This window comes from Erinaceus europaeus, chromosome 13 (genome assembly GCF_950295315.1).
Source record: "Erinaceus europaeus chromosome 13, mEriEur2.1, whole genome shotgun sequence".
In the NCBI taxonomy this organism is placed as follows: Eukaryota; Metazoa; Chordata; class Mammalia; order Eulipotyphla; family Erinaceidae; genus Erinaceus; species Erinaceus europaeus.
Genome location: NC_080174.1, coordinates 54302966 through 54327889, shown reverse-complemented (window position 1 = coordinate 54327889; position 24924 = coordinate 54302966). Strand labels below are relative to the sequence as shown.

Below are 24924 nucleotides of genomic sequence, written 5' to 3'. Positions count from 1 at the left end.
GACATTGACCAGGTGTGGGGGTGGGGGAATCAACTCTAACAGAACTACTACCCTGTAGAGTGAACTGACTTATTCCCTAAGGGTAGAGGAGGAAAGATCCTAACCAACTATTTATATGTAATATTTTCTGAGACAGAAGTTTCAAATTCAGGTGATCTTACATTCTTTCTTGTAAATATTTTCAAAATTATTAAAATGTAATTGCCCTGAGTCTCCTAGTAGATCGAAATGTATGCTAAACTTTATAATGTTTACTTAGCAACTAAAGCACATAATTCTTAGTAATCTTTTAGCTGTTAGTAAATATTTCAACATTTGAAAAATAGTAATAACTACATAGGAAAGAACTTGATTTGCATCTGAAATCAAAACACAATAATTTCATAAAACTCTGTAAGAGTCATGAAAATTATCCACAAAACTATTTCTTCATTTTTAAAATTTTTTTGAAAAATATTATTTATTTATTAATGAGAAAGAAAGGAGGAGAGAAAGAGAAAGAACCAGACATCACTCTGGTATATGTGCAGCCGGGGATTGAACTCAAGAGCCTCATGCTTGAGAGTCCAATGCTTTATCCACTGCACCACCTCCAGGACCACACTGTTTCTTCTTTTAAATGAATGCAAAGGATTACAAAATAACTAGTTTTCTTTTCCAACTTTCTAGCCCTTTCTGTCTCTAATAGTAACTTTCAGAAATGGAAATGTCCTTACTTCTGGCTTGTATTCAAAAAGAAGTTGATCTCCAGTGAGAAAGTCCTGTAGTGGGTACAGCTGCATGTTTTCACACATGTTTTCCACATACTCAACTGGATCTGTCTGTAAAGAAGTAAAGTATTTGACATCAGAAACTCCCCATTACTATCTTTGTTACAAAATGTACTTTTATAAAATTTTACTTTATAAATGAAATGATTCAGTCAAAAAGGCAACAAAAGTTATTTTTGTTTAGAAGGAAATTAAGAAACATCAACAAAAAGGGAAAACACAACAAGGGCAACAAAAGGGAATAAATAAATAAAATAAATATAAAAAAAGGGAAAACAAAGTAAAAGTTGGACTGGGTGTGGCTTATTGCATCAACACACACACAAAAAAAAACAACAAAACACCTCTGGATAGAGGAGAGGACAGAGGGTTGAGAGAGGGCACTGAGGTCCTGGTGAGTGATGGTGGGAAAGGTTCTAATTTGGGAGTGTTTTTGCAGACACCTATCAGGGAGATGACAAATTATACCCATGTGTTGACAATTGTACTATAAATTTTTTTTCCTATAAACTATTAACTATCCCTCCCTCAATAAAATGATCTGGGGGAAAAAAACTACAGGAGTCATTAAATTAAAAAAGAGGTATCTGAAGGAAATTAGAAGTGATACAGAATTAATACTTTCATTCAATTTCCCACCGAGCCCCAGACTACACAAGCTCTAATCATGTCACAGATCTTCATGAAAGCAATCACAATGCAGAACTACAGCTATAAGTGCTTGTCTACATATCAAGTGGTCCACATGACTGTGAGGTCCCAAAAGAGAGTCTTCATTTTATCACTACTACACTTCAACTAAAAACTATATGCAGGGGTAAACAGCATAATGGTTATGCCAAGAGAATCTCATGCCTGAGGCTCCAAAGTCTCAGGAGCTCAATGCCCCCATACCACCATAAACCAGAGCTAATCAAGTGCTCTCAAAAAACAAAGAAAAACTATTTGTAAGTATGAATAATCAATGTAGAAATAAAAAAATATATATCTGATTTAAAACCCTTTCAAAACTGTTTATATTGAGGAGTTGTTTTATCAGACCGTTGTCTCTGGAAAGATGAAAGCCTTGAGATTTAAAAAAAAATGTAATGATCAATATATTACATCTCAATTTTCTAGAAACAATATACTCAAGTATTTGATGAGCACTCAGAATCTTATAGCTGACACATCTTTCAGATGCCAAGTAGTTCCAGCTCCACATTTTATAATGAAGATTTATACAGACTGATTATGTGACTTGCTGATGCATGTATCTAAGTAGAGGTCATAGTGTATGTTATCTATTATATTATCACATAAAAATGGAATGGGGAGGCAAGCAGTAGCACACCTGGTTAAGCACACATATTACAATGTGCAAGGACCCAGGTTCAAGCCCTTGGTCTTTCCCCCCCGCCCACCCAGTGAAGCAGGGTTGCAGGTGTCTCTGTCTTTTTCCCTCTCTACCTTCCCCCTACTCTCAATTTCTGTCTCTATCCAAAAATAAATAAAAATACTATAAAAACATATTAAGATAAAATAAAATGGAATAAGAGAAAAGTAAGGAAATATTTATTGTTAGAATTTTTATCCACTGTACCACCTCCTGAACCACTAAGAACTTTTTTTTTAATAAAATACTTTATTTATTAATGAGAATGATAGGAGGAGAGAGAGAAAGAACCAGGCGTCACACCGTACATGTGCTGCGGGGGGTTGAACTCAGGACCTCAGGCTTGAGAGTTCAGTGCTTTATCCATTGCGCCACTTCCCGGATCACCCACTAAGAATTTTTTTGCTCCACCTCAAATGGTATTTCTAAATCAAATAGACTAGTCACTTCAGTGATATTATTAATTTAAGTGACTCTTGTTATTCTGTTCTACTTTTTTAATGAGTTATTTTCACCACTTACATATTAAGTGTTCTAATTACTATGCTACAAAACTGGGTAACTCAAAATATTCCATATGAGGAAACACTAACAACTCTAGCTAAAAGCAATATATGGTATCAAGGCAACAGAGAAAATAATAGGAAAGGTACTTAATAATATTTATTTATTTACTTATTTATGGTGGTATTGGGGGTTGAATCTAGGACTTTGGAGGCTCAGACATGAAAGTGTTTTTGTATAATCATTATGCTATCTCCCCCACCCTAAGATTTATTTATCCACTAATAAGAAAGAGGGAGAGAGAACCAGAGCATTACTCTGGCATAAGATACCAGAGATCAAACTCAGAATCTCTTGTGTGTGTGTGTGTTGGGGGGGGTATGAATGAGAATTCTGGCCAGACTGCTATAGTTCTGGGCAAACTGTTGCTTCAACAGCTGATTAGGCCTCTAGACAAACTCTCTGCTGATATGGCAGTTGGCAGGATTTGCAGGTTCTATGCATATCAATCTACTTATACAGAGCAGTGCTTATAAGAACAGTCAATACAGCAGAATTAAGATTTCAGTTTCAAATATATATGTACACAAAGCAGATTACATAGGAATCAACAGCAATTGAAAGTTTATGGTTCTTTAATTCTTCTCTGCATATACTTAGTTCTTTACTTAAATAGATACTCAGGGAATCATCTCTGGTAATGATCCAAAAAGTCAGTTTTCAAGATGTTCAATAAGCTAGTTAGTTCTAAGTCAGGGATTTATTTTAGAGTTCATAGAAAATACCCATAAGAAATGAGCAAACTCAGGAAGAACTGTTCCTAACAGTATATATCACAGTTGCTACAAATTATCTTGTACAATGTCATCACAACAAGAATGTATGTCTAACCAGGAAATTACATATTTATATATTTATTTGTATTTTAATTTATAATTTTGGTTCAGTTATGAATATAGGCAGCAAGCTATAGTAGTAGTTGTACCTCCTATGGCTATAACCAATAGAAATCAGTCTAGTTACTACAGATCTCAAAATATTATTTACACTGTCACGAAAATTTGAAATAATTATTAGATCAACTGCTAAATCTTGATACTTAATATCAAATTTTTAATAATTTAATATATTACTACATAGATTGGGATGAGGGGATGTCTCTAACCCAGTGCTTTACCACTAAGCTACATTCCCAGTTCAATGCCATTTTAAATACTTTCCCAAAAGTCCTTTACAAACTACTGTATTTTCGTGCACTTTAAGCAGTATTCTAAAGACTATATAATAATAAGCAGCATGTTTTTGATGTTAAATTTCCTGAATGTGGCAATTTCAGTGAGGTTTTACAAGAGAATTCTTCTGTTTGTTGATGATACATGCTAATACACATTCATGGATGAAGTAACATCTGCTATTACATCTCAAATGATTCGGGGAAAATGCATATACATTCATATCTAGGGAGGTGACTGAGAGATATAACACAGTTAAGCAGAGAACTCGAATGACAGAGGGCCCAGGTTCAATCCTGGGCACTGTTATTGCCAGAAATGGTCAGTGCTCTACTCTTTCTTTTTCCCCATAAAGACAAATAAACAACTTTTCATAATCAAAAGACGGGAGAGAAAAGCCACAGAAAATAATAACAAATGCTTAATCAGATGAGGAATATACTGGTAATCATTGTACTAATACAATTTTTCTGTGAGTTTATAAAATTGAATAAATTCAACAGATTTTGAACTCAACAAATTCAACAAATTTCAAAACTTTTTCTTTAAACTCTTTCCCTTCCTTTCACAATTAGACAACACCTCCCTTTCCTATATCCTGTGCTATAGACATGTAGGACCATCTACTTTTTCATTATACTCTTGAGTGTGTTGCCTACTTGCTACCCACTGCTTAGAATATATCCAAACACCATAGGAGTCAGGCGGTAGCGCAGCGGGTTAAGTGCACGTGGTACAAAGCGCAAGGACCAGTGTTAGGATCCTGGTTCGAGCCCCTGGCTCCCCACCTGCAGAGGAGTCACTTCACAGGCAGTGAAACAGGTCTGCAGGTGTCTATTTTTCTCTCCCCATCTCTGTCTTCCCCTCCTCTCTTCATTTCTCTGTCCTATCCAACAACAGTGACATCAATAACAATAATAACTACAACAATAAAAACAAGGGCAACAAAAGGAAATAAATGCTTTGAAAAAAATTTTTTTAAAAAATATATCCAAACATCAATCATTTTTTTAATATTAAACTCAATTCAAATTTGCCACATCATGAAGCTTTTCCTGATTCTCACCAAGAAAAATGTCTTTCTTGACCTGAAATTCCAAAGCATGCTGTTTCTAACATCATACATCTTTTTTTTTTTTACTTATTTATTTATTCCCTTTTGTTGCCCTTGTTGTTTCTTTTTATTATTGTAGTTACTATTGTTGTTGCTGTTGTTGGATAGGACAGAGAGAAATGGAGAGAGGAGGGGAAGACAGAGAGGAGGAGAGAAAGATAAACACCTGCAGACCTTTTTCACCACCTGTGAAGCGACTCCCCTGCAGACAGGGAGCCAAGGGCTCGAACCAGGATCCTTATGCTGGTCCTTACGCTTTGCACCATGTGTACTTAACCCGCTGTGCTACCACACAACTCCCCATACATCTTTTTTTAGTATTACTGGATAAAGCATAGAGAATTGAGATGGGTGGGGGAGAGACAGAGACAGAGAGATACCTGCAGCACTACATCACCACTCATGAAGCTTTCCCTTTGCAGGTGGGAGGCAATGGGCTTGAACCTGGGTCCTTGTGCAGTGTAATGTATGCACTTAGGTACACCACCACCTGGCCCCCTAAAGATTATCTTGTTGAATGTCTTCACAAGATTTGAATTCCCAAAAATATCAAGTAACACAGCCAGGTTATCAGGAATATTTACCAAAGGGACAAACAGATAAATATCTAAACAATATAATAAATGATTACTGCATAGTATGATTTATTTCAATCTGCCTACTCTCTGTTACTCAATATGAACAGTATAAAACACAAGAATTAATACTCAGAGAACCTCGAGGCTATCTTGAAACTTAAATGGCAGAAAGTGACAGAATTAAAACTCCAGTAACACTTTTTTTTTTTTTTTAACCAGAGCACTGCTCAGCTCTGGCTTATGGTGGTACAGGGGGACTTTGGAGCCTCAGGCTGTAAATTGCATGACCATTATGTTATCTACCATTGCTGTGACACTTCCAAAAAAGAGGAAAATATCCACATCGGTTTCAACTTGGTCACAGATAATTTTCAAGAAAAATTTTACTTCTAGTACCTGTTCTTGGTAATGAAATTCATTATCCTCAATTTTCTGAATCTCTTCAAAAATTCTGTAAAAGAAAATTATAATTAGAAAACACAGCTAGGTTTCTCATTAGAATCATCAACAAGGAAAGAAAAGCATAAAAATAAAGTGGATATATAAAACCTTAGTATGTATTCACACATACAGGAATAAAGTTAGAGAATCAGTAAAAGAAATTAAACAGCAAATGGCTAAAACCAATCAAGGCAGAGCTAGTGCACATCATGTCTATTAGCAGTCTAAAGACTAAAACACAGAATTCAGTTCTGACTTAATTCTAGTAAGTATATGTTACCTTTTTTCTGGGCCTAGTTTCTGCAGCATTTTTAAATACTGGAAGACAGTATGAGCAACCTGAAAATAAAACATCTAGTTATACTTTTGCACAAAGTAGTTATTTATGTATTAAAACCCTCCATTTTAATGGTTTACCTCATAGAAATGTTCATAACCTTCATCAGTCAATGTAATTGAAATGCTGAACACTGAGTAAGTAGAATTTTGCTCAAATCCTGTTTCACCATTTCCACCAAATAGTGCAAGAGCCCAGCACCTGTGGTTAGAAAAATAGTAATCCAATCAATATCTTGGGATACATAGCCTAGAAATACTCAAAATTAACATAATAGGGAAACTTTCTATTAAAACTCAGAAGAATCAGTCTTTGATGCAAATGTGTATTCTAACAGAAAATTTAAAAGACAATTTTTTAAAATTTTTATTTATTGGATAAGAACAGCTAGAAATCAAGAGGGAAGGGGGTGATAGAGAGGGAGAGAAACAGAGAGACACCTGTAGCACTGCTTTACCACTCACAAAGCTTTCCCCCTGCAGGTGGGGACCGGGGGCTCGAACCCGCGTCCTTGTGCATTGTAATACATGCACTCAAACAGGTGCGCCACCACCCGGCCCCTTAAAAGACAAATTTTAAAACAAAGGTTTCCCAAGGAATTGTACTACAATGTGAGAATCACCCAGGAAAGAGCCATATTTATTTGCTTAATGAAAACAATATATCACAACACAGTACAGTAGCAATAATGTCATAAGGTATAGTAATTTTTGTGGAACAACAAAATATTAAATTATATTTTGAGGGTATTTCATTCATCTCATTCTAAGCCTGTCTCCCAGGAAAAGCTGTAAGGCACTCCAAGTACCTCCCTATTTAGAATGTCAACTGAGCTTCTTGAGACTATCGGTTAACCTACATAGGTTGTCTAAGGAAGAGCAATGAAACAGTATCTTCCTGAATGAAATAACCCTGACAGACAGGAAGGTCTGTTGACAGCTGGGTCTGTAGCAGCCCTGTAACGTTTGCTCATAGTGTGGGGCAAGGTTATCCTTCAAGCCCAAATATTTTCTGAATACATTAAAGGAAAGTAAAGAAAGGTGAATTTTAAGTGAAAAATGGAGTTTAAGGGCTACCTGTTATCTGTAGCTGGCTAAATAAAGATGCAGCTTATAAAATATAGAGCATAAATTGGACATCTGGGTGCATCTTTAAAAGGTGCAATAATGTCCTTTATATCAAAAGTGTTAGTGAGGAAGAAAAAGTAAACATAAAAGAACATTATCATTGGGGAAATTTTGTAAATATACCTCTAGACAATAATGATTTGATATATATTTTTTTTTCTTTTAAAAGAATACTAGAAACAAAAAAAAAGAATTCTGGAAATTTAAAATAAGAAGGGAAGAAGTCAGAATGAATAGTTTGGAATTCTAATTAAGTTCAATAAGGTAGGAAGATTGCATATCTTATAGCCTATTAATAATTACTAGCCTACATATGTAAAGCACATACATACCTATTGTAGTATACTTAGTTTATACCTTTATAGTAACCTTGACCTCTCAGCTCTCTTTGAATGCTGTTGCACATCAATGTTTTAAAGTACTTATTTAAGTTCATAATCTACCTTTCCATTCTTGAATTAATAAATAGAGCAGTCAAGGAATTATTTCCGTGTATTGGTGTGACTCTAAAGGTATACTTCTACTATTTGGTAAGACAACTTAAACAAGTGTGTGAGCACATTAGGTAACACTCTCACATGGCTGCACACACTAGTCAGTCCAATATATTTATTATGATTAATCTTATCAAATGAAATTTCCATTAAACTTCACTTTTATTGGGGGGTGGGTGTCCATAGCATTTAAATAATTGGCTTCCTTACTATTATTATCTAGATTTTATTAGAGCCAGTCTCTTGTGAATTCTAGAATCTATAAATTTGTGAATACCTCCTTTTAGCTATAAAAGTTTTACTATTATGAAATTTAAACTTTTATTTACAAATTTTAATACTGTAGCCCAACATGGGATAAGACACAGTTTAAAAAAATACATTAATACAAGACACTAAGACGATCTAGGTTATTTAAGGAACTGTAAGTAAGCATTAGATTGTGGGTTTCCTGGCACATAAATAAAAGATACATCTTACATAGCTATAATGAGAATGCTTATTAAATACTTGCTTTTTTCTAAGATAAGAAAGAATGCTGCCTTTGCCTTCATGTCCGACCAGCCAGGAGATATAATGAAGTGGCTTCACCCTTTATAAAATGTTAAATTCAGAAATAAAAACATAATTAAGAAATAAAGACACCAGAGAATCTTGTTTCTAGGCCTACAATACATGAGAACATGATTAAAAAGTTACTCTAACATAAATTTCACTGCATTGTAATTAGTTTGGCAGCAACAAGATTTTAAAAAATGGTCATATCTTACTCACATAAAAGCACTAACGAAGTATAAGCATCCCAAAATTTAAAATTACTACTTTTTTCTCTTGGACACAACACATTTTTTCATAGTAAAATCTCTGACTCAACAAAATAAAAATTCTAATAAATACCTTGACATTTTATAACCTAATATAGATATGAACCACTATCTGTAAAAGATTTTTCTTCTTATACTCAGAACGACTCTCAGTGTAATATTAAAATAAATTGTCAATGTTTTTAAATGAACTGAGCAGGGCTATACAAAAATATTAATAGTCTTTGGAAACAGAGTACAGATGAATTTTTCTACTTTTCAGTTATTTTCACAATTTCAATGAGTTACCTAAGCAGATGAATCAGACTCTTGTGAGTTATGAAAAATAAATAAATAAAATTAAAAAATAGCTTGTATAATATACTTCCATTTCAATTTTTAAAAGACTATGTTTTATATTCTCTATTTTAAAATATGAAAGCTAGGTCTAGCCAGATAAGTTTCCTGCATTACAGCACAGAGCACAGTATTTGTACATTTGAGGTCCCAGATTGTCCAGGTTCAGCCCGTGGCAACACCATCTATCAGAGCTCAACAGTGTTCTGGTCTCTCTCTTATGAAAATACATCTTTTTTTTTTTAAATCACTAGAATATGCCTCAGGCTTAAGACTCCCTGTGCATAACCATTAAGCTATCTACTCCTACTCAAAATAAATCTTTTTAAAAACTTGAAAGCTATAAAAAAAACTACTCATGTGGGCTATACCTCTGAAGTCAGTGAAAAAAGAGAGAAACCTATCTTTACAAAAATGTTTCAAAATTGCAAGTACTAATTTTCATGTTCTTTTAAAAAGACTTTTTATTTTTACTTTAATGAGGGGGGGAGGGATGGAGAGGAGGAGACCGGAAAAGACCAAGACCAGAGACTGCTCAGCTCTGGTTTATTATGTTGGTGCTGGGGAACTGAACCCAGGAACCTGTCTCAAGAATGAGAATCTGCATAACCATTACTCTGTCTCCCCAAACCCTCTTTGGGCTATTCTAACATAACTACTATATTTATATGGGCATGATGTGTTCATATATTTACATACGTATGAACTTTCCTACATTATTCTTGTACCAAGAGCAAATAGACAATATGTACATTCTGTTTTCTCACTGAAATTTAAAAAAAAAATTTATATTTCCATTTTGTTGCCCTTGTTTTTATTGTTGTTGTTATTGATGTCGTTGTTGTTGGATAGGACAAAGAGAAATGGAGAGAGGAGGGGAAGACAGAGAGGAGGAGAGAAAGACACCTGCAGACCTGCTTCACCGCTTGTGAAGTGACTCCCCTGCAGGTGGGGAGCCGGGGACTCAAACCGGGATCCTTACTCAGTCCTTGCGCTTAACCCGCTGCGCTACCGCCCGACTCCCTCACTGAAATTTTTATTAAATTTGAATAGTCTTATATGTGAAGTATTCTTACTAAACTTAAGCAACATACATTAGTTTCTTTTCTTCAGCTTGCTTATTTGTTGTTTGTTTTTGCTTTCTTTTGTTTTTTTACCAGACACTTCTCAGCTCTGGCTTACTGTGGTGCTGAGAATGGAACCTTTGTAATAACTGCTGTGCTACTTTCCCATGTCTGTTTCTTCACCTTGTATATGTGCCTTTGCAGTTCTGTTGGCAATGATTTTAATAAATAACTTAAATTTTTAGCGACTCACTAGCATTTCTCTCTAATTGTAAAAGTATTTGTTTGGAGACTGAGTTGTAGTGCACCTAGTTCAGCATATGCAATACAATGCACAAGGACACAGGTTCAAGCCCCCAGTCCCCTCCTGCAGGAGAAAGCTTCACAAATAGTAAAGCACTCTCATTCTCTCTCCCCCCACCTCTATTTCTCTCTCCTCTCTTAGTTTCTCTGTCTCTATCCAATATATAATAAGTTAGAAGAGCATTTGTTTGATGACTAACCCTTATCTTTAACTTCTTGATTAATGGTGATTATACCTGTAAGTAAAGAAGTTGAATTATTTCCTAATTTATATAAAATCCTAACTCTATGAAGAAGTTCCTGAGATTTGTTATAGGCACAGTTCAGGCTCAAAATTATTCAACTTTACTTTTGAAAAAATCAAATCTAAAAATAATCACCACTGACAAATCATATTTTTGTACAAAAATATCAGAGAAAATAATTGCAGAAGTATAGTTAATAATCACATTAAGACAATTTAAATGACTTGGGGAAAGCAACTAGTTATAACTCTAGTCTATAGTCAAGAACATTAAAATATCTAACAAGGTTTGAAAAATCCAAGAGTAGCCAGAATCCCATTTACCACACTACTAGTGTTTAGAAATCTAAAAGTCCCAAGTTTAAATCATTTAGTATGCTCAAAAATATGTCTCACAATATCTAGTGAGTAAATTTGACCGTGAACACTTACCTGTAATATTGCTGCTGAGGGGGAAGTGCCCATGTGATGGTCAGAGCATGAATTTTTCTGATTGGAACAACTAAACAAAATATGTTTTTCAGAAAAGCAAATATAAGTGTTTCTCCATAACTTCTACAACATTATTTCTATGTTACTATATTATCTCATCCTCCAATATTATTTCAAGTTGCCAATTTTCCAATTAGCATAATTCAATTTTAGTAAATTTCTTTGCAATCTGGTTTCATCAGTAGAGAAAGTTCAAGAATAGAAAAGATAAACTGCGGGAATATGAACTACTACTAAAAATGGACCCTTCTAGTAAGAAAAGATAGTAGACTAAAAGGAGATCAGTGATTAAAATTCAGCCCTACCACTACCTTGCCATATATGTTTATATATTCTTGAAAAAATGATGTGGAATTACATCTTTCTGAATCCGATTTTTTTCTAAGAATTTTTTTCTTGCCATGCAGGCTTTTTTATATAAAAAAAAAATCTATTTATTTATTGGATACAGACAGACAGAAATCAAGAGGAAAGGGGGTGACAGAGAGAGAGACAGAAAAACATCTGCAGTCCTGCTTAAACACCTGTGAAGCTTTCCCTACGCCGGGGACCCAGGCCTCGAACCTGGGTCCTTGTGCGTTGTACCATGTGCACTCAACCAGATGCACCCCTATCCAGCCCCCTGAATCTCATTTCTTATAGAGTATGGAGAGTGAATAAGGTTGAAGTATCTCTAAGATTTTCTCCCCAGTGCTAATATTATAACATTATTATAATGCTAATATTATAATGTAATGAGTAGGAAATCTAAAGTCACAAAAATTACAATTGAAGATGTTTTCTTTGGAAAGACTCTGCTTACACAGACTGGGGTCAGCAGCAGATATGTATGGGGTCAGCAATATGACATTAACTGAACAGAAGAGAGGAAGGGGAAAGAGACACAATAATGAAGAAGAGGAGGTAATAACCAGGCAGTTAAGAAGGGGAAAAAAATCTGCCATGAAAATAGAGGCCAAGTGTTAGCTCAGTAGGTAGGGCACACACCTTATGATAAGTGAGGCCCTGGGTAAACCTCTAGCACATGAAAACACCACAGGCAGCAGCAGGGATGCTTCATGGATGTTGGGGCAATACTTTGTTGTCTCTCGTCTGTTTTTCCTGTTTCTCCCTCTCTCAATTATCTAAAGATTTAAAAAAAAAAAAGCTGCACAGCAGTATCACACATACAGAAGGTCGTTGGCTCATTCTGCAGTACCTTGTAAGAAAGAAGGAAGCAAGCAAGCAAGCAAAGCACATTATCACTGAATTAAGAATGTTTCTGTTGCAGTCAAGAATGTAGTTCAGCAGGCAGTATATATTTTTTGTATGTGTGGGACCTAGGTTTCCACTAATACCACATATGATGCATGCTGTCTCTTATGGAGCAAATCTAAAAAGAGAGGATGAAGAAGAGAGGGAGGAGGAGGACCAGGCAGAGGAGGGGGAGAAGGAATCACTTCTACACAAATTATAGAATAACCATAATTATAGAATAACCATGTAATTAATGGTTCACTGGGCAGCTATTTCCAGACAAGTAAATTAATATTTACTCGTATTTTAACTTGTAAATTAATATTTACATCATATGAAATAAAAAAGGCAAGAATGCAGTGTACATACTCTATATTCTCAGCTACATTAAGAAAATATACCTATAGAAACTCAAAAGGAAATTTGCCAAAGTGAGTTTTCTGGATAATAAGATTTAAGGGTGACATTTTCCAATGTTTTTTACTTTTGAAATACTTCTTCACTTAACAAAAACTGTTTTTGTAACAAAGACAAAAGAAATCATTTCCACGGGGTCAGGCGGTAGCGCAGTGGGTTAAGTGCATGTGGCGCAAAGCGCAAGGACCAGCGGAAGGTGCCTTCAGCTCCCCACCTGCAGGGGAGTCGCTTCACAGGTGGTGAAGCAGGTCTGAAAGTGTCTATCTTTCTCTCCCCCTCTCTGTCTTCCCCTCCTCTCTCCATTTCTCTCTGTCCTATCCAACAATGACATCAATAACAACAATAATAATAACCACAACAATGGTAAAACAACCAGGGTAACAAAAGGGAAAAAATGGCCTCCAGGAGCAGTGGATTCTTGGTGCAAGCACCAAGCCCCAGCAATAACCCTGGAGGCAAAAAAAAAAGAAATCATTTCCAAAGTATTTTCCTTCCTCTATTTTTCCCTTTTCAAAGGCAAATAAGAATAAAATGTAAATAAAACAAAGTAGGGAAAAAAAAAAGAACAAAAGAGAGTAAGGAGAATGACTGAAACTAAGGTAGCAGAAGATAATGGACTAATCAATCTGGCGCCAGTTAGTGGTCTGCTATCTGTCACTATTTGGATCTCCAGTGTCAATCTACATCCTTGCCAACCCAATTGTATTTTCTACTGAGTTCTCATTTTCAAAGAAAATTGGCAGCCTTGAGTTTTAGAAAATGTTCTGAAGTTATTTCAAACAGTTTTAAGCCTTTGGTTCACGAACCTCTATAAAGTTTGTTAAATTCTGGTGTGTCAAATGGATCCGTTAAATGGCCAAAGTTTGGTTTGGGTAACCCACTGAAAATAAAACAAATACATTAAAATTTAATTGGAAAAGCCTTTATAAGCAATACCTTCAGGAATGCCTAGCTGACAGATATTTATAAATTCCTACATACTCCTGGCTAAAAAGCATTTGAGAAATCAGCTAGTAGACAGCAACAAAGTCACAACATCCTGAATATACAACCTACTCTTTAACTTCTGCCCAGTAATCTAAATATTTTAAAATTCACTACTAGAGAATAAAATAATAAACTGAAAGGATTATCCCACCTAACATTTACTGCTTCTCTCAGTCCCATTCAACATTAGTTCTCTAATACATAGTCAATTTAGAAAGAAAACTTACACTCATGCATTTTTTACTTATGCATTTTTATGTGTAAACAGATCATTAGCTACAAAGCACTATAATACACTGTGGTTCCTAAAATCTTGGACTCTTGTATGGGCTTCCCATCTGATGGGAGATAATAAGTATTTTATCTAAAAGATGATCAATAAGAATATTATGCACCAAGGAGATATTTTAGCCTATTTATGGAACCAAAGTTATTTGTGAACATTTATTAGAATGTGAATGCTTATCAGGGATTTATAGAACATAATTAGTCATCTATTCAATATTCCTTTGGTTTTATTAGTAAAGTTTCACAGTGAAAGATGTTTCAGTCTGACATTTCACATTTCCATAGTTAATACTCATTTCATACCAAAACAAACAAGGAAATAAAGCCCCACAATTTGGCATGGCTTTCATTATCTTTCCATTTAGAAACAGTACTATTGGGTATCAATGGAAATGAATATAAAAAATCAAGCTACTAATAGTTATTACTATAAACTGCTCTAACATTTTAAAGCTAATCTTTCATGAATTTAAAGCAAAGGCCTTGGTAGGAAGAACTAGTAAAAGTCATTAGCTTATTCACCTGGTACAAGAACAAAATTCTGATTTTATTTATTTTATTAAACTCCTAGCAGTAGAAAGACTTCATTGCTTCAGTGTTTTTTAATATTCTTTATGACAAAATTATAATAGAAGTCTTTTAAATATATGTATTATCCCAGCTAGGAAGGCAGCTCAGTGATAAGAGCACAGGACTTGCATCTGTGTGGTCCTGAATTCATGACCTGGCACTATAAACACCAGAGATACTCTAGTTCTCACTCTTTTTTTTTTTTAATTTTTTATTATCTTTATTTATTGGACAGAAACAGCCAGAAATTGAGAGGGAAGGGGGTGATAGAGAGGGAAAGAGATAGACACCTGCAGCATTGCCTCACCACTCGTGAAGCTTTCCCCCCGCAGGTGGGAACCGGGGGCTTGAACCTGGGTCCTTGTGCACTGTGACATGTACAGTCAACCAGGCGTGCCACCGCCCGGCCCCCTAGTTCTCACTCTTAACTTTCCCATTAATAAATAAATCTTTGAAAAATAAATTTATATGAGTTTATGTCTTATTTTGAAAGATTTAAGGTATACCAAAAAAAAGTTTTCTGAATGAAACTCTATATATAGTTTCTGAGTAAAGATAATTTGAGGGTTGGAGAAATAGCTCAGTGGGTGAAGTGCCTACCTTAGCATGCTTACAGCCCAGGCTCAAATGCAGCATACCATGCAGAGCGCTACAATGGCTGAGGTGCCTGTCCCTCTCTGCCTATCTCTCACTCTTTGTTTGAATGAAAAAGTCAGCCTGGAGCAATGAAATCTCTTTTTTTTTTTTCAAATGTTTTTAATTATCATTATTTATTGGATAGAGACAAGCCAGAAATTGAGAGGGAAGGAGGGGAGAGAGGAAGAGAGAGAGACACTTGCAGCCCTGCTTCACCACTTGTGAAGCTTTCTCTTTGCAGGTGGGGACCGGAGGCTTGAACCTGGATCCTTGCACACTGTAATGTGTGTGCTTAACCAGGTGTGCCACCACCTGGCCCCATGAAATCTCATTTGTATGAAGCCCTGGAAATACCAAAAGAAACAACAACAATAATAATAATTTGATTCAACTCTATTTAATAGACTTTTGAGTCAATCACCATGCACAAGATTATATATTTTATGAGGAAAAGCATTTCAAATCCAAGTGACTTAAAAAACAAAATATAATTAGTTTTGATATATAGAGATATATGTATATATATATATATGTACATGTATATATGTACACAGAGAGATCAAACATCTCAATATAATATTTGTTTTCTTATCAGTTTCAGTCTACAAATTCAAAAACAAAAACTGAACAAGTATAAAAAACAAATTCTTCGGAATTACTGCTTAGTGTTAACAAGCCTGTAAAATTCTTAACTGCAGAAACTTGGGTTCTGATCTCAGTTTTACCATGTAAGAGATATGCCATACCTCTAAGTCTCTTTTAGGTCTTAATCTAAACTCCTATTTAAGAAACAAAGATTACAAAGTCTTTGCGTATAATGGTGTGTGATTTATGAAAATAAGTATCTTCTTACTTGTTTGGTATCTGAGAGAAGATTTCAGTCACCCACTTTTCCAAAGTATCCAGTGTTTCTTGAGTAGGGGAGAGAATCAGAGGAAACAAGGAAATGTAATTTATTATTAAATGTAGAAATGCAGTTAGATTTCTTAAGATAGCTATAATCCAAAGGGACCTTTTAATCTGGGTATTACTTGCCACTCCTTAGCCAGCAATGGGTAATAGGAAAAATGACAATGGAAAAACCTTGGGATATATGTCATTATTATATTTAGACTACTTTACTGATAAGCACATGTTCACTGGGTAGTAAGGCAGCCAGTTGAGTGCATACCACCATGTACAAGGACCTGGGCTCAACCCTCAGCTCCCCAAGTGGAGAAGCAGATCTACAGGTATCTTATCTTTTTCTCTTCCTATCTCTCTTTGACTTATCAAATAAAATAGAAGAAAAATAATGGCCACTGGGAGCAGTAGATTCGTAATGTCACCAAGTCCCAGCAACTCTAATGCAAAAGGGTGGGGTGGGGTGTGGGGGGAGATCACACTGCTGAAAGAGAAAGAGAAAATGGGACTTCTGTGTCTGAGATTCCGAGGTGGGTTTCAACTAATCAAGGCTTTCTACTGAACCCTAGCTAAGAATAAATATAGGCATCTTGCCCTATCAGAGTTTATGATCAGTACATATTAGATGCATAACTAGAGGTAATAGGGGCAATAGCTGAAAAAAAAAAAGATCTATTGGTACTCACAGACTAGAAATACTGATAAGACCGATGTCAGTAAATAGAAAAAAAAATTGCTGTGCTTCCCTGAGCTTTGCTGCTTGCTATGTGTACTCTGTAAATCCTAGTTTTCCTTTAGCTTTATTAGAATCAGTTACAGGAGTAATTAATAATCTACTATAATAATTAATTTAAAACAGTCAACTTCAGGATAATTCTAAAAATCACAGTTGATAATATTATTACCTTTAGACTGAACCACTAAAGTCATGTAATGAGCAGAGTAGTAATGCATCCAGAATTCTCTCAATCTAGCATGTGTGTCAACATTATTCTTTTTTGGTTCATGTTTAAGAGTCTCAGCATTTCCTGTAAAAAGATGAAAAAGATTATAGAAATAACTGAGTTTACTTTTTAAAAGTGTCTACAACTACAATTCATCACCGACTTATGCAAAATGAATAAAATAATGTAAGCGACTTGGAAGTATTGAACTAGTGTAGAATAACAATAATATTAGGGAGTTGGGCAGTAGCACAGCGGGTTAAGTGCATGTGGCGTGAAGTGCATGTGGTGTGAAGCACAAGGACCAGCGTAAGGATCCTGGTTCTAGCCCCTAGCTCCCCAACGGCAGGGAAGTTGCTTCACAGGCAGTGAAGCAGGTCTGCAGGTGTCTATCTTTTTCTCCCCCCTCTGTCTTCCCCTCCTCTCTCCATTTCTCTCTGTCCTATCCAACAATGATGACATCAGCAACAATAATAATAACTACAACAATAAAACATGGGCAACAAAAAGGGAATAAATAATAATAAATAAATGACAAAAATCAACAAGAAAAAAATTCTTAAGTGTATATATAACATAACTGGAATTAATCTCTAATTGACAATACCTAAACAACAGTAACTGTCCAATGCTTCCTCTCTTAATAACTAGTCTAGCATTCAATTTGGGTTTTATCTCCGAATTTTTTAAGAAATATATATATATTTTTTTCCTCCTCCAGGGTTATTGCTGGGCTCGGTGCCTGCACCATGAATCCACCGTTCCTGGAGGCCATTTTTTTTCCCCCTTTTGTTGCCCTTGTTGTAGCTTCGTTGTGGTTATTATTATTGCCCTTGTTGACGCAATTCATTGTTGGATAGGACAGAGAGAAATGGAGAGAGGAGGGGAAGACAGAGAAGGGGAGAGAAAGAAAGTCGCCTGTGAAGCGACTCCCCTGCAGGTGGGGAGCCGGGGGCTCGAACCGGGATCCTTACACCGGTCCCTGCGCTTTGCGCCACATGCGCTTAACCCACTGCGCCACCGCCCGACCCCCAAGAAATATTTTTTAACTAGCACAAGATAGCAAAGGCAAGAGAGAGACAAAGCATCACTAAGGCACATGCATGTCTGGGAATCAAATTCAGCAAAGTTCTAGCCACTACACCACCTCCTAAGCTTCAACTCTGAAATACTTTTAATATTTTTCATCATTCTTAAAGATAATAATATAAGGATGACACATAAAATGTAAGTAACAGTACAAAATAAGACAGGAAGCAAAATATCCTTGGAATGAAATACTATTTAAATAAACTCACCTAGATTCTGCTTTAATGAGATTAATGAGAACAGAAATGAATTCTAACACTAAGAAAAAAAACTATTATATAAAATAAATACCATTTTGTTTACCAGTTAAAATCTGGTCACAGTTCAAAAACTGTTAAGAGAAATCAACACTGATTCTGTAATGATAAAATCCATGTCTTAGGCTGGGGTAAAACACAGACTTCATAATCACATAAACAGAGGTTCAAATCCTGCATCCAGCACTCTGTGATTTAAGCAAATTAAATAACTTATTTGTGCTTGCTTATCTTTAAATGGAGATGCTAATGTTGCCCAGCTCATAACACGATTATGATGACTGAATGTAGTAATTCACTGAGTAATAACAAAGTACCTGTACCCAAAAATATAGTCACAGAATGGTAGGTACTATTTTTGATATACCCAATGTTAGATAAGGATAATAGGTACACTTAAATTTCTACTTGAGAAACTACCTACTTTTTCTAAAGGTAAAATGTACTTATCTTAGCTTTAGAACTTGCATTTTCTATCAAGCTTTCAGATTCTAAATCTTCCTTAGCTAGAAAATATGAAATATTTAGCATCTTACCCCAAAAAAATTTTCCCATAGGATGTCCAGGTCTAGCAAGGCTTCCAAATAACATTTCTTTTCTGTTTGCATCAGAAGGTCTTGCAAGTTGGTATTCTGTCAGTTTGAAAGAAATACTTTTAATAAAATGATATTCGGACCCGTTTCTTTTCAAGTTTACTGAAATGAAAGTAAGGAAGTAACAAAAATTAAATGTATAAAGCATGTGTTTTAAGACTAATGTAGAGAACTCTATGACTCAACAGTTGTAACTCAACTTTGGTTAGTCAATATGAACTAGTTAGTCAAAGAAACAAAGTAGTCAATGATCTGACAGTTATAACTCCAGGATATGTACACATTTTTACTTATTAAAGTGGTAAAAAAGATGTTAAACCAAATTCCTTATTGTTTGGGAACTTTGTCATATATAAATTTCCACCAAAACCAACTTACATTGACAGTGAAGCAGTAATAGTGAAGAAAAGTCACCTTGAAGTTGGAAGTATCTTGGCTAAAATACAAGAAATACCATCTACTATCCTTGAGAAAGTATCTAAATTCCCTGGTTTTACTTCTGCTTCTCTAAAATTGAATTACTGGTACCTACCTCACTGAATCCTGATAATAATTAAAAAATATATTCCATCAACAACTATCTACAGAACATCTACATTTTTGTTGTTGTCTTGTTCTGTTTTTACCATTATACTGCTCAGCAGTGGCTACTGCAGATCAAACCCAGGACCTCTCACATGCAACTCCTGTGTGCTACCACAGTACTTACTGTCTATGTGGTAAGTACTACCGAACTAGTTGCTGGAAACAGAAAAGTAATGAAGTCAGAACTAAGTAATAAACTAAAAGCCCAGAAAAAAGCGTAGAAATATAATCTTTTCCATAAGCATATGGAGAGGCTTTTTAAAAAAAGGGAAATGAAAAAATGACTGTCATGGCCAAATACTCAGGTTATTAAAAGCAATGGGATAAGACAAGGATGACAGAAGAGACACTGTATGCTGCATCTGGATTGAAGACAATACCATTTAATTACTAAATTTTCAATATTAGTTAAAGTAACTTATTATACTCATCAATGCAAAAGGTCCCCAGCTTCCATGATCAAGTAAATCCTTCATACTTAGAAAGTTAAGTGACTAATGACAAATAACTACATATTTATAACAGATCGCAAAATAAAATCTAGGTCTATTATCATAAGAAAATTAAAAGCACAAAAAACAAAAAACAGAGTATTTAGCTTAAGTTCATCTTAAACCAACACTACATATAGTTGTACAAATCCTTCTGTAAATTTCAAAATACTGAGTTGTCAAAAAAGTAATGACACATTTTTGCATAGAAAAATATACCATGGTTAAAAAATAAATAATATATATATTTTTTAAAGGGGGGGGCCAGGCAGTGGCACACCTGGTTGAGTATACGTTACAATGCACAAGAACGAAGGTTCAAGCCCACAGGCCCCATCTGCAGTGGGAAAGCTTTCCAAGTGGTGAAGTAGTGTTGCAGGTGTCTCTGTCCCTATCAGCCCCTTCCCTCTCTAATTCTGGCTGTATCCAATAAATAAATAAATAGAAAAATGCACCTATTAAGCACTCACCTTACAGTGCATAAGGACCCAGGTTCAAGCCCCTGGTCCCCACCTGCAAGGGAAAGCTTCACAAGTGGTGAAGCAGTGCTGCAGGTGTCTCTCTTCCTCTCTATCTTCCCCCTCCCTTTTCAATTTGTCTCTATCCAATAGTAAATTTAAAAAATTAAAAAACAAAAATCACCACAACTTTTCTAACAAACTGTGTTATTTTTTAAAAAGCAATTAAGGAAATAGCTCACTTGGCAGGGGAGGATATTTGCATGCCTAGGGAATCCTGATTAGAACCCTGGTGTCCCATATACTGGAAAAGTGCTCTGGTTTCTTTTCTTTTTTCTCTCTTTCCCATCTCAAACTCTATCTCATGTGAAATAAATACAATGAATGTCTAAAAACATAATGCATTCTTAAAACTTTCAAAATCAAACTAGAGGTACATTTCTAATATAGATTTCAATCCACTGCAGAAACTTATGGGGTAACAGTACTTGAAATTTTTTAAATACATAGAATTGTTGCTAGGTCTCAAACAATGGGAAATCCTTTAGAGCTTTCCTGAGTCTTTTTTAATTGCAAGGAGAGAGAGATCAAGCACCGTCCTCCATTAATGATCTTCTATTTATTCTTGTCTTTCTTATCTTCATGTAGTACTAGAGATAAAACCCAGGGGCTCATGAATGTGAGGAACATGTGCCCCAGATATTTTGGTATTCTATCCACTCAAAAAAATATTTATATGGGGAGTCGGGCGGTAATGCAGCGAATTAAAAGCAGGTGGTGCAAAGTGCAAGGACTGGAGTAAGGATCCCGGTTTGAGCCCGTAGCTCCCCACCTGCAGGGGAGTCGCTTCATAAGCGGTGAAGCAGGTCTGCAGGTGTCTTTCTCTCTCCCTCTCTGTCTTCACCTCCTCTCTCCATTTCTCTCTGTCCTATACAACAACAAAGATAATAATAACTACAATAATAACTACAGCAATTAAAATAAATAAATAATAAATAATGTTTACATGGACCTATGATAAGACCATCACTGTGGCAGGCAAGTAACAAAATAATTTTTTAATTACAAGGAGAACTCTAACTTTATCTCAACTTCTTTTACAAATAGAGGGCTACAGCTAGTGTCATTTCTATAGATAAAATTTATAGACATTTATAGTGACATTTCAGAGCATTTCAGGCCAGCATGTATTTTTTCTTATGGTCTTTAATCTTTATATACATCAAAATAAGAAAAAAATTAAATACATTTCCTGTTCAAGTATTTAGTTTCTTCAGTCATAAATAAATCACAATTGTTTTCAAATTTGATCTAAGCCACAAAAGCACTTATCTCCATACATACAAAACAATGGATAAGCTATTAAATATCAAGATGGTACTTAACACCTCAAAGAAAATGACTGTCCAAGCAAAAAGTATGCAAACTTTAATTTATTTTTCTACACACACACATATTCTGTTAGCTCAAGCTTACGGTGGAACAAGGGACTGAACCTGGGGTCTTGGAGCCTCAGGCATCAGTCTTTTGCTTATGTTGCTACCTCCCCAGCCAGGTCTGTGAACTTTTTAAGTTTTAACTTCTAGTACTAGCTTTATGAAAGAAGCTCTTGTCCTCCAAGATTAATCACTACTCTAAAACTCTCAAAAAATAAAAAATAATAAAACATACATTTTAATTTAGTCCTTTAGTGATAAAGAACTAGGCTTACTCCCTTTACATGGTAAAATGACAGCATGATAAATATGCTAAATAACAAGTTCAATGAAGCAAAAAGTATTAAGACCTGAAATATTTCTCTTACCACTATCAACAGCTTCGACTTCACGATCAATTGCATCTCTGATCATTAGTGGATGGATGAAGAACTGGGCCCATCTGAAAATAAAATGTCATTTCTGTTACTGTATGATGAAAGTTTTTCATCAGCCAACATACACTTTTTTTTAAGCCCTTTTTTTTTTTTTAATATTTGCCCTTTTTGTTTCCCTTGTTGTTTTTCATTGTTGTTGTAGATATTGTTGTTGTTGATGGCATCATTGTTAGATAGTACAGAGAGAAATGGAGATAGGAGGGGAAGTTAGAAGGGGGAGAGAAAGATAGACACCTGCAGACCTGCTTCACTGCTTGTGAAGTGAAGCCCTTGCAGGTGGGGAGCCGGGGGGCTCGAACTGGGATCCTTACACCGGTCCTTGTGCTTTGTGCCACGCGCGCTTAACCCACTGAGCTACCACCGGACTCCCCAACATACACTTTTTATAACACGTGCATTCAACCTCGTGTACCACCGCCCAGCCCAACATTCACTTTCTCAAAGGTCAGTAAACATCTTTCTTAGGATAAATCTTACTTAGTTGAAAATTTAGATCATAATCATAAAATTTAAATAAGTTTGGCTTTATTAGATAACTTTAGAATGATCCTAAATCAAGCCAAGGTAGAAACTACAAATAAAATTTAAGCAATATTCTTCATTTCTACATTTTATTATCTACAATCTACTTTTCTCACCATGAAATTAAAAACCCATATTAAAAAAATACATGAACCATGAACACAAGAACTCATTCATAAGTATAAAGTTACCACCACCCAGGTTTCTGTAAAGAAACCATATTATTACTCAGTGATATGGGGAAAAGATGCATCTTATATAAAAATATGAAAGTATATATACAATATGCTCTTGCATAGATTAAAAAACCAATGTTGGGTTGGGGTAGATAGCATAATGGTTATGCAAAGAGACTCTCGTGCCTGAGGTTTTGAAGTCCCAAGTTCAATTCCCCATAAAACCATAAACCAGAGCTGAGCAGTGCTCTGGTTAAAAAATAAAAAATAGGGGATCAGGCGGTAGCACAGCGGGTTAAGCGCAGGTGGCACAAAGCTCAAGGATCGCGTTAAGGATACCAGTTCGAGCCCACGGCTCCGCACCTGCAGGGGAGTCGCTTCACAAGTGGTGAAATAGGTCTGCAGGTGTCTTTCTCTCCCCCTCTGTCTTCCCCTCCTCTCTCTATTTCTCTCTGTCCTATCCAACAACAACAACACCAATAACAACAACAATAACTACAAAAATAAAACAAGGGCATCAAAAGGGAAAATAAATAAATAAATATTTAAAAAATAAAAGTCATTAGAAAAAAAAAAGCGTTTTGGCTAGTACCAAAACATTAACCATGACTATCTCAAGATTAAGAAATTATTAAGTTATATCCTTTTTTTCTTGTTACTCTTAATTTTACAATAAACTTCTAAATGTTTGCAATGATGGAATAATGTATTATTTACGAAATTTAAAAACTGTTCAGGATTTCAGTATAATCTTTAATACAGACTTAAGTAATATAAGACAACAGATAAGGTATATTTAATGTGCTCTATTTTCCAAATAAAGTACTCTAACAAGTCTATAGACTTGGTACTGCTTAAAAGAAAATACCATAGGATAATGCTTAGGTGGATTTAGACAATAAAATAAAAATACACTTTGAGTTAGTTACCTATCCAGGGCTTCCTTAAAGTATTTTCTCTGAACATCAAACTGAAAAACTGTACGTTCACAATCAGTTGAAGCATTATCACTCCCCCCGTGTTTCTTCAGGAAGGCATCAAATCCATTCTCATCTGGATACTTCAAACTACCCATGAATACCACTGAATAGAAATAATACAAAGATATAAGAAATGTTTGTTATTTTCTTTTCATTTTTTGTTTAAAAAATTAGGGAGTAACTATTTACAATAGTTATTGATACATGGGTAAAATTCTCACTTCACCATGACAGGTGTCTGCAAAACTCTCCCTCCCCCAGGCTAGGTCCTTTTCTATCATCATGCACCAAACCCCTAATCCCAACCCCACCCTCTCTCTCCAGAGTCCTTTGCTTTGGTGCAAAACATCAAACCCAGTCCAAGTTTTACTTTGTATTTCTCCTTTCTGTTCTTGTTTCTTAAGTTCCGCCAATGAGTAACATCCCATCTTCATCTTTCTTTTAAGCCAAAAAGAGAAGGATGAATAAAAAAAGATTTTATCATGAAGGATGAGATTTTACATATGCAAATATAAAGTTGGAAGACAATATTGTTTTGTTTTTATTTGTTTATTTATTTTGGATAGAGAAACAGAGATTGAGAAGGAAATGGGAGAGCAAGAGGGAGAGAAACGAGAGACACCTGAGGGCTGCTTAGAGGGGACCAGGGGGTTAAACCTGGGTCTTTAAGTCTGGGTGGAATAA

General features: G+C 35.3%; 1 protein-coding gene across 1 annotated transcript in view; it reads right to left on the bottom strand.

Moving 5' to 3' along the window:
- Nucleotides 1–24924, bottom strand: part of NRDC (nardilysin convertase) — an 81702-nt gene that overhangs the window by 24158 nt on the left and 32620 nt on the right. The window contains exons 5-16 of the mRNA XM_060204946.1: nucleotides 24190–24343; nucleotides 22494–22567; nucleotides 19099–19194; nucleotides 17178–17300; nucleotides 16223–16280; nucleotides 13695–13768; nucleotides 11176–11245; nucleotides 8487–8564; nucleotides 6432–6552; nucleotides 6295–6353; nucleotides 5970–6024; nucleotides 717–821 (exon numbers count right to left, since the gene is read on the bottom strand). Coding sequence (XP_060060929.1) covers nucleotides 717–821; nucleotides 5970–6024; nucleotides 6295–6353; nucleotides 6432–6552; nucleotides 8487–8564; nucleotides 11176–11245; nucleotides 13695–13768; nucleotides 16223–16280; nucleotides 17178–17300; nucleotides 19099–19194; nucleotides 22494–22567; nucleotides 24190–24343 — 1067 coding nt within the window. The remainder of the gene's footprint in view (nucleotides 1–716; nucleotides 822–5969; nucleotides 6025–6294; nucleotides 6354–6431; nucleotides 6553–8486; nucleotides 8565–11175; nucleotides 11246–13694; nucleotides 13769–16222; nucleotides 16281–17177; nucleotides 17301–19098; nucleotides 19195–22493; nucleotides 22568–24189; nucleotides 24344–24924) is intronic.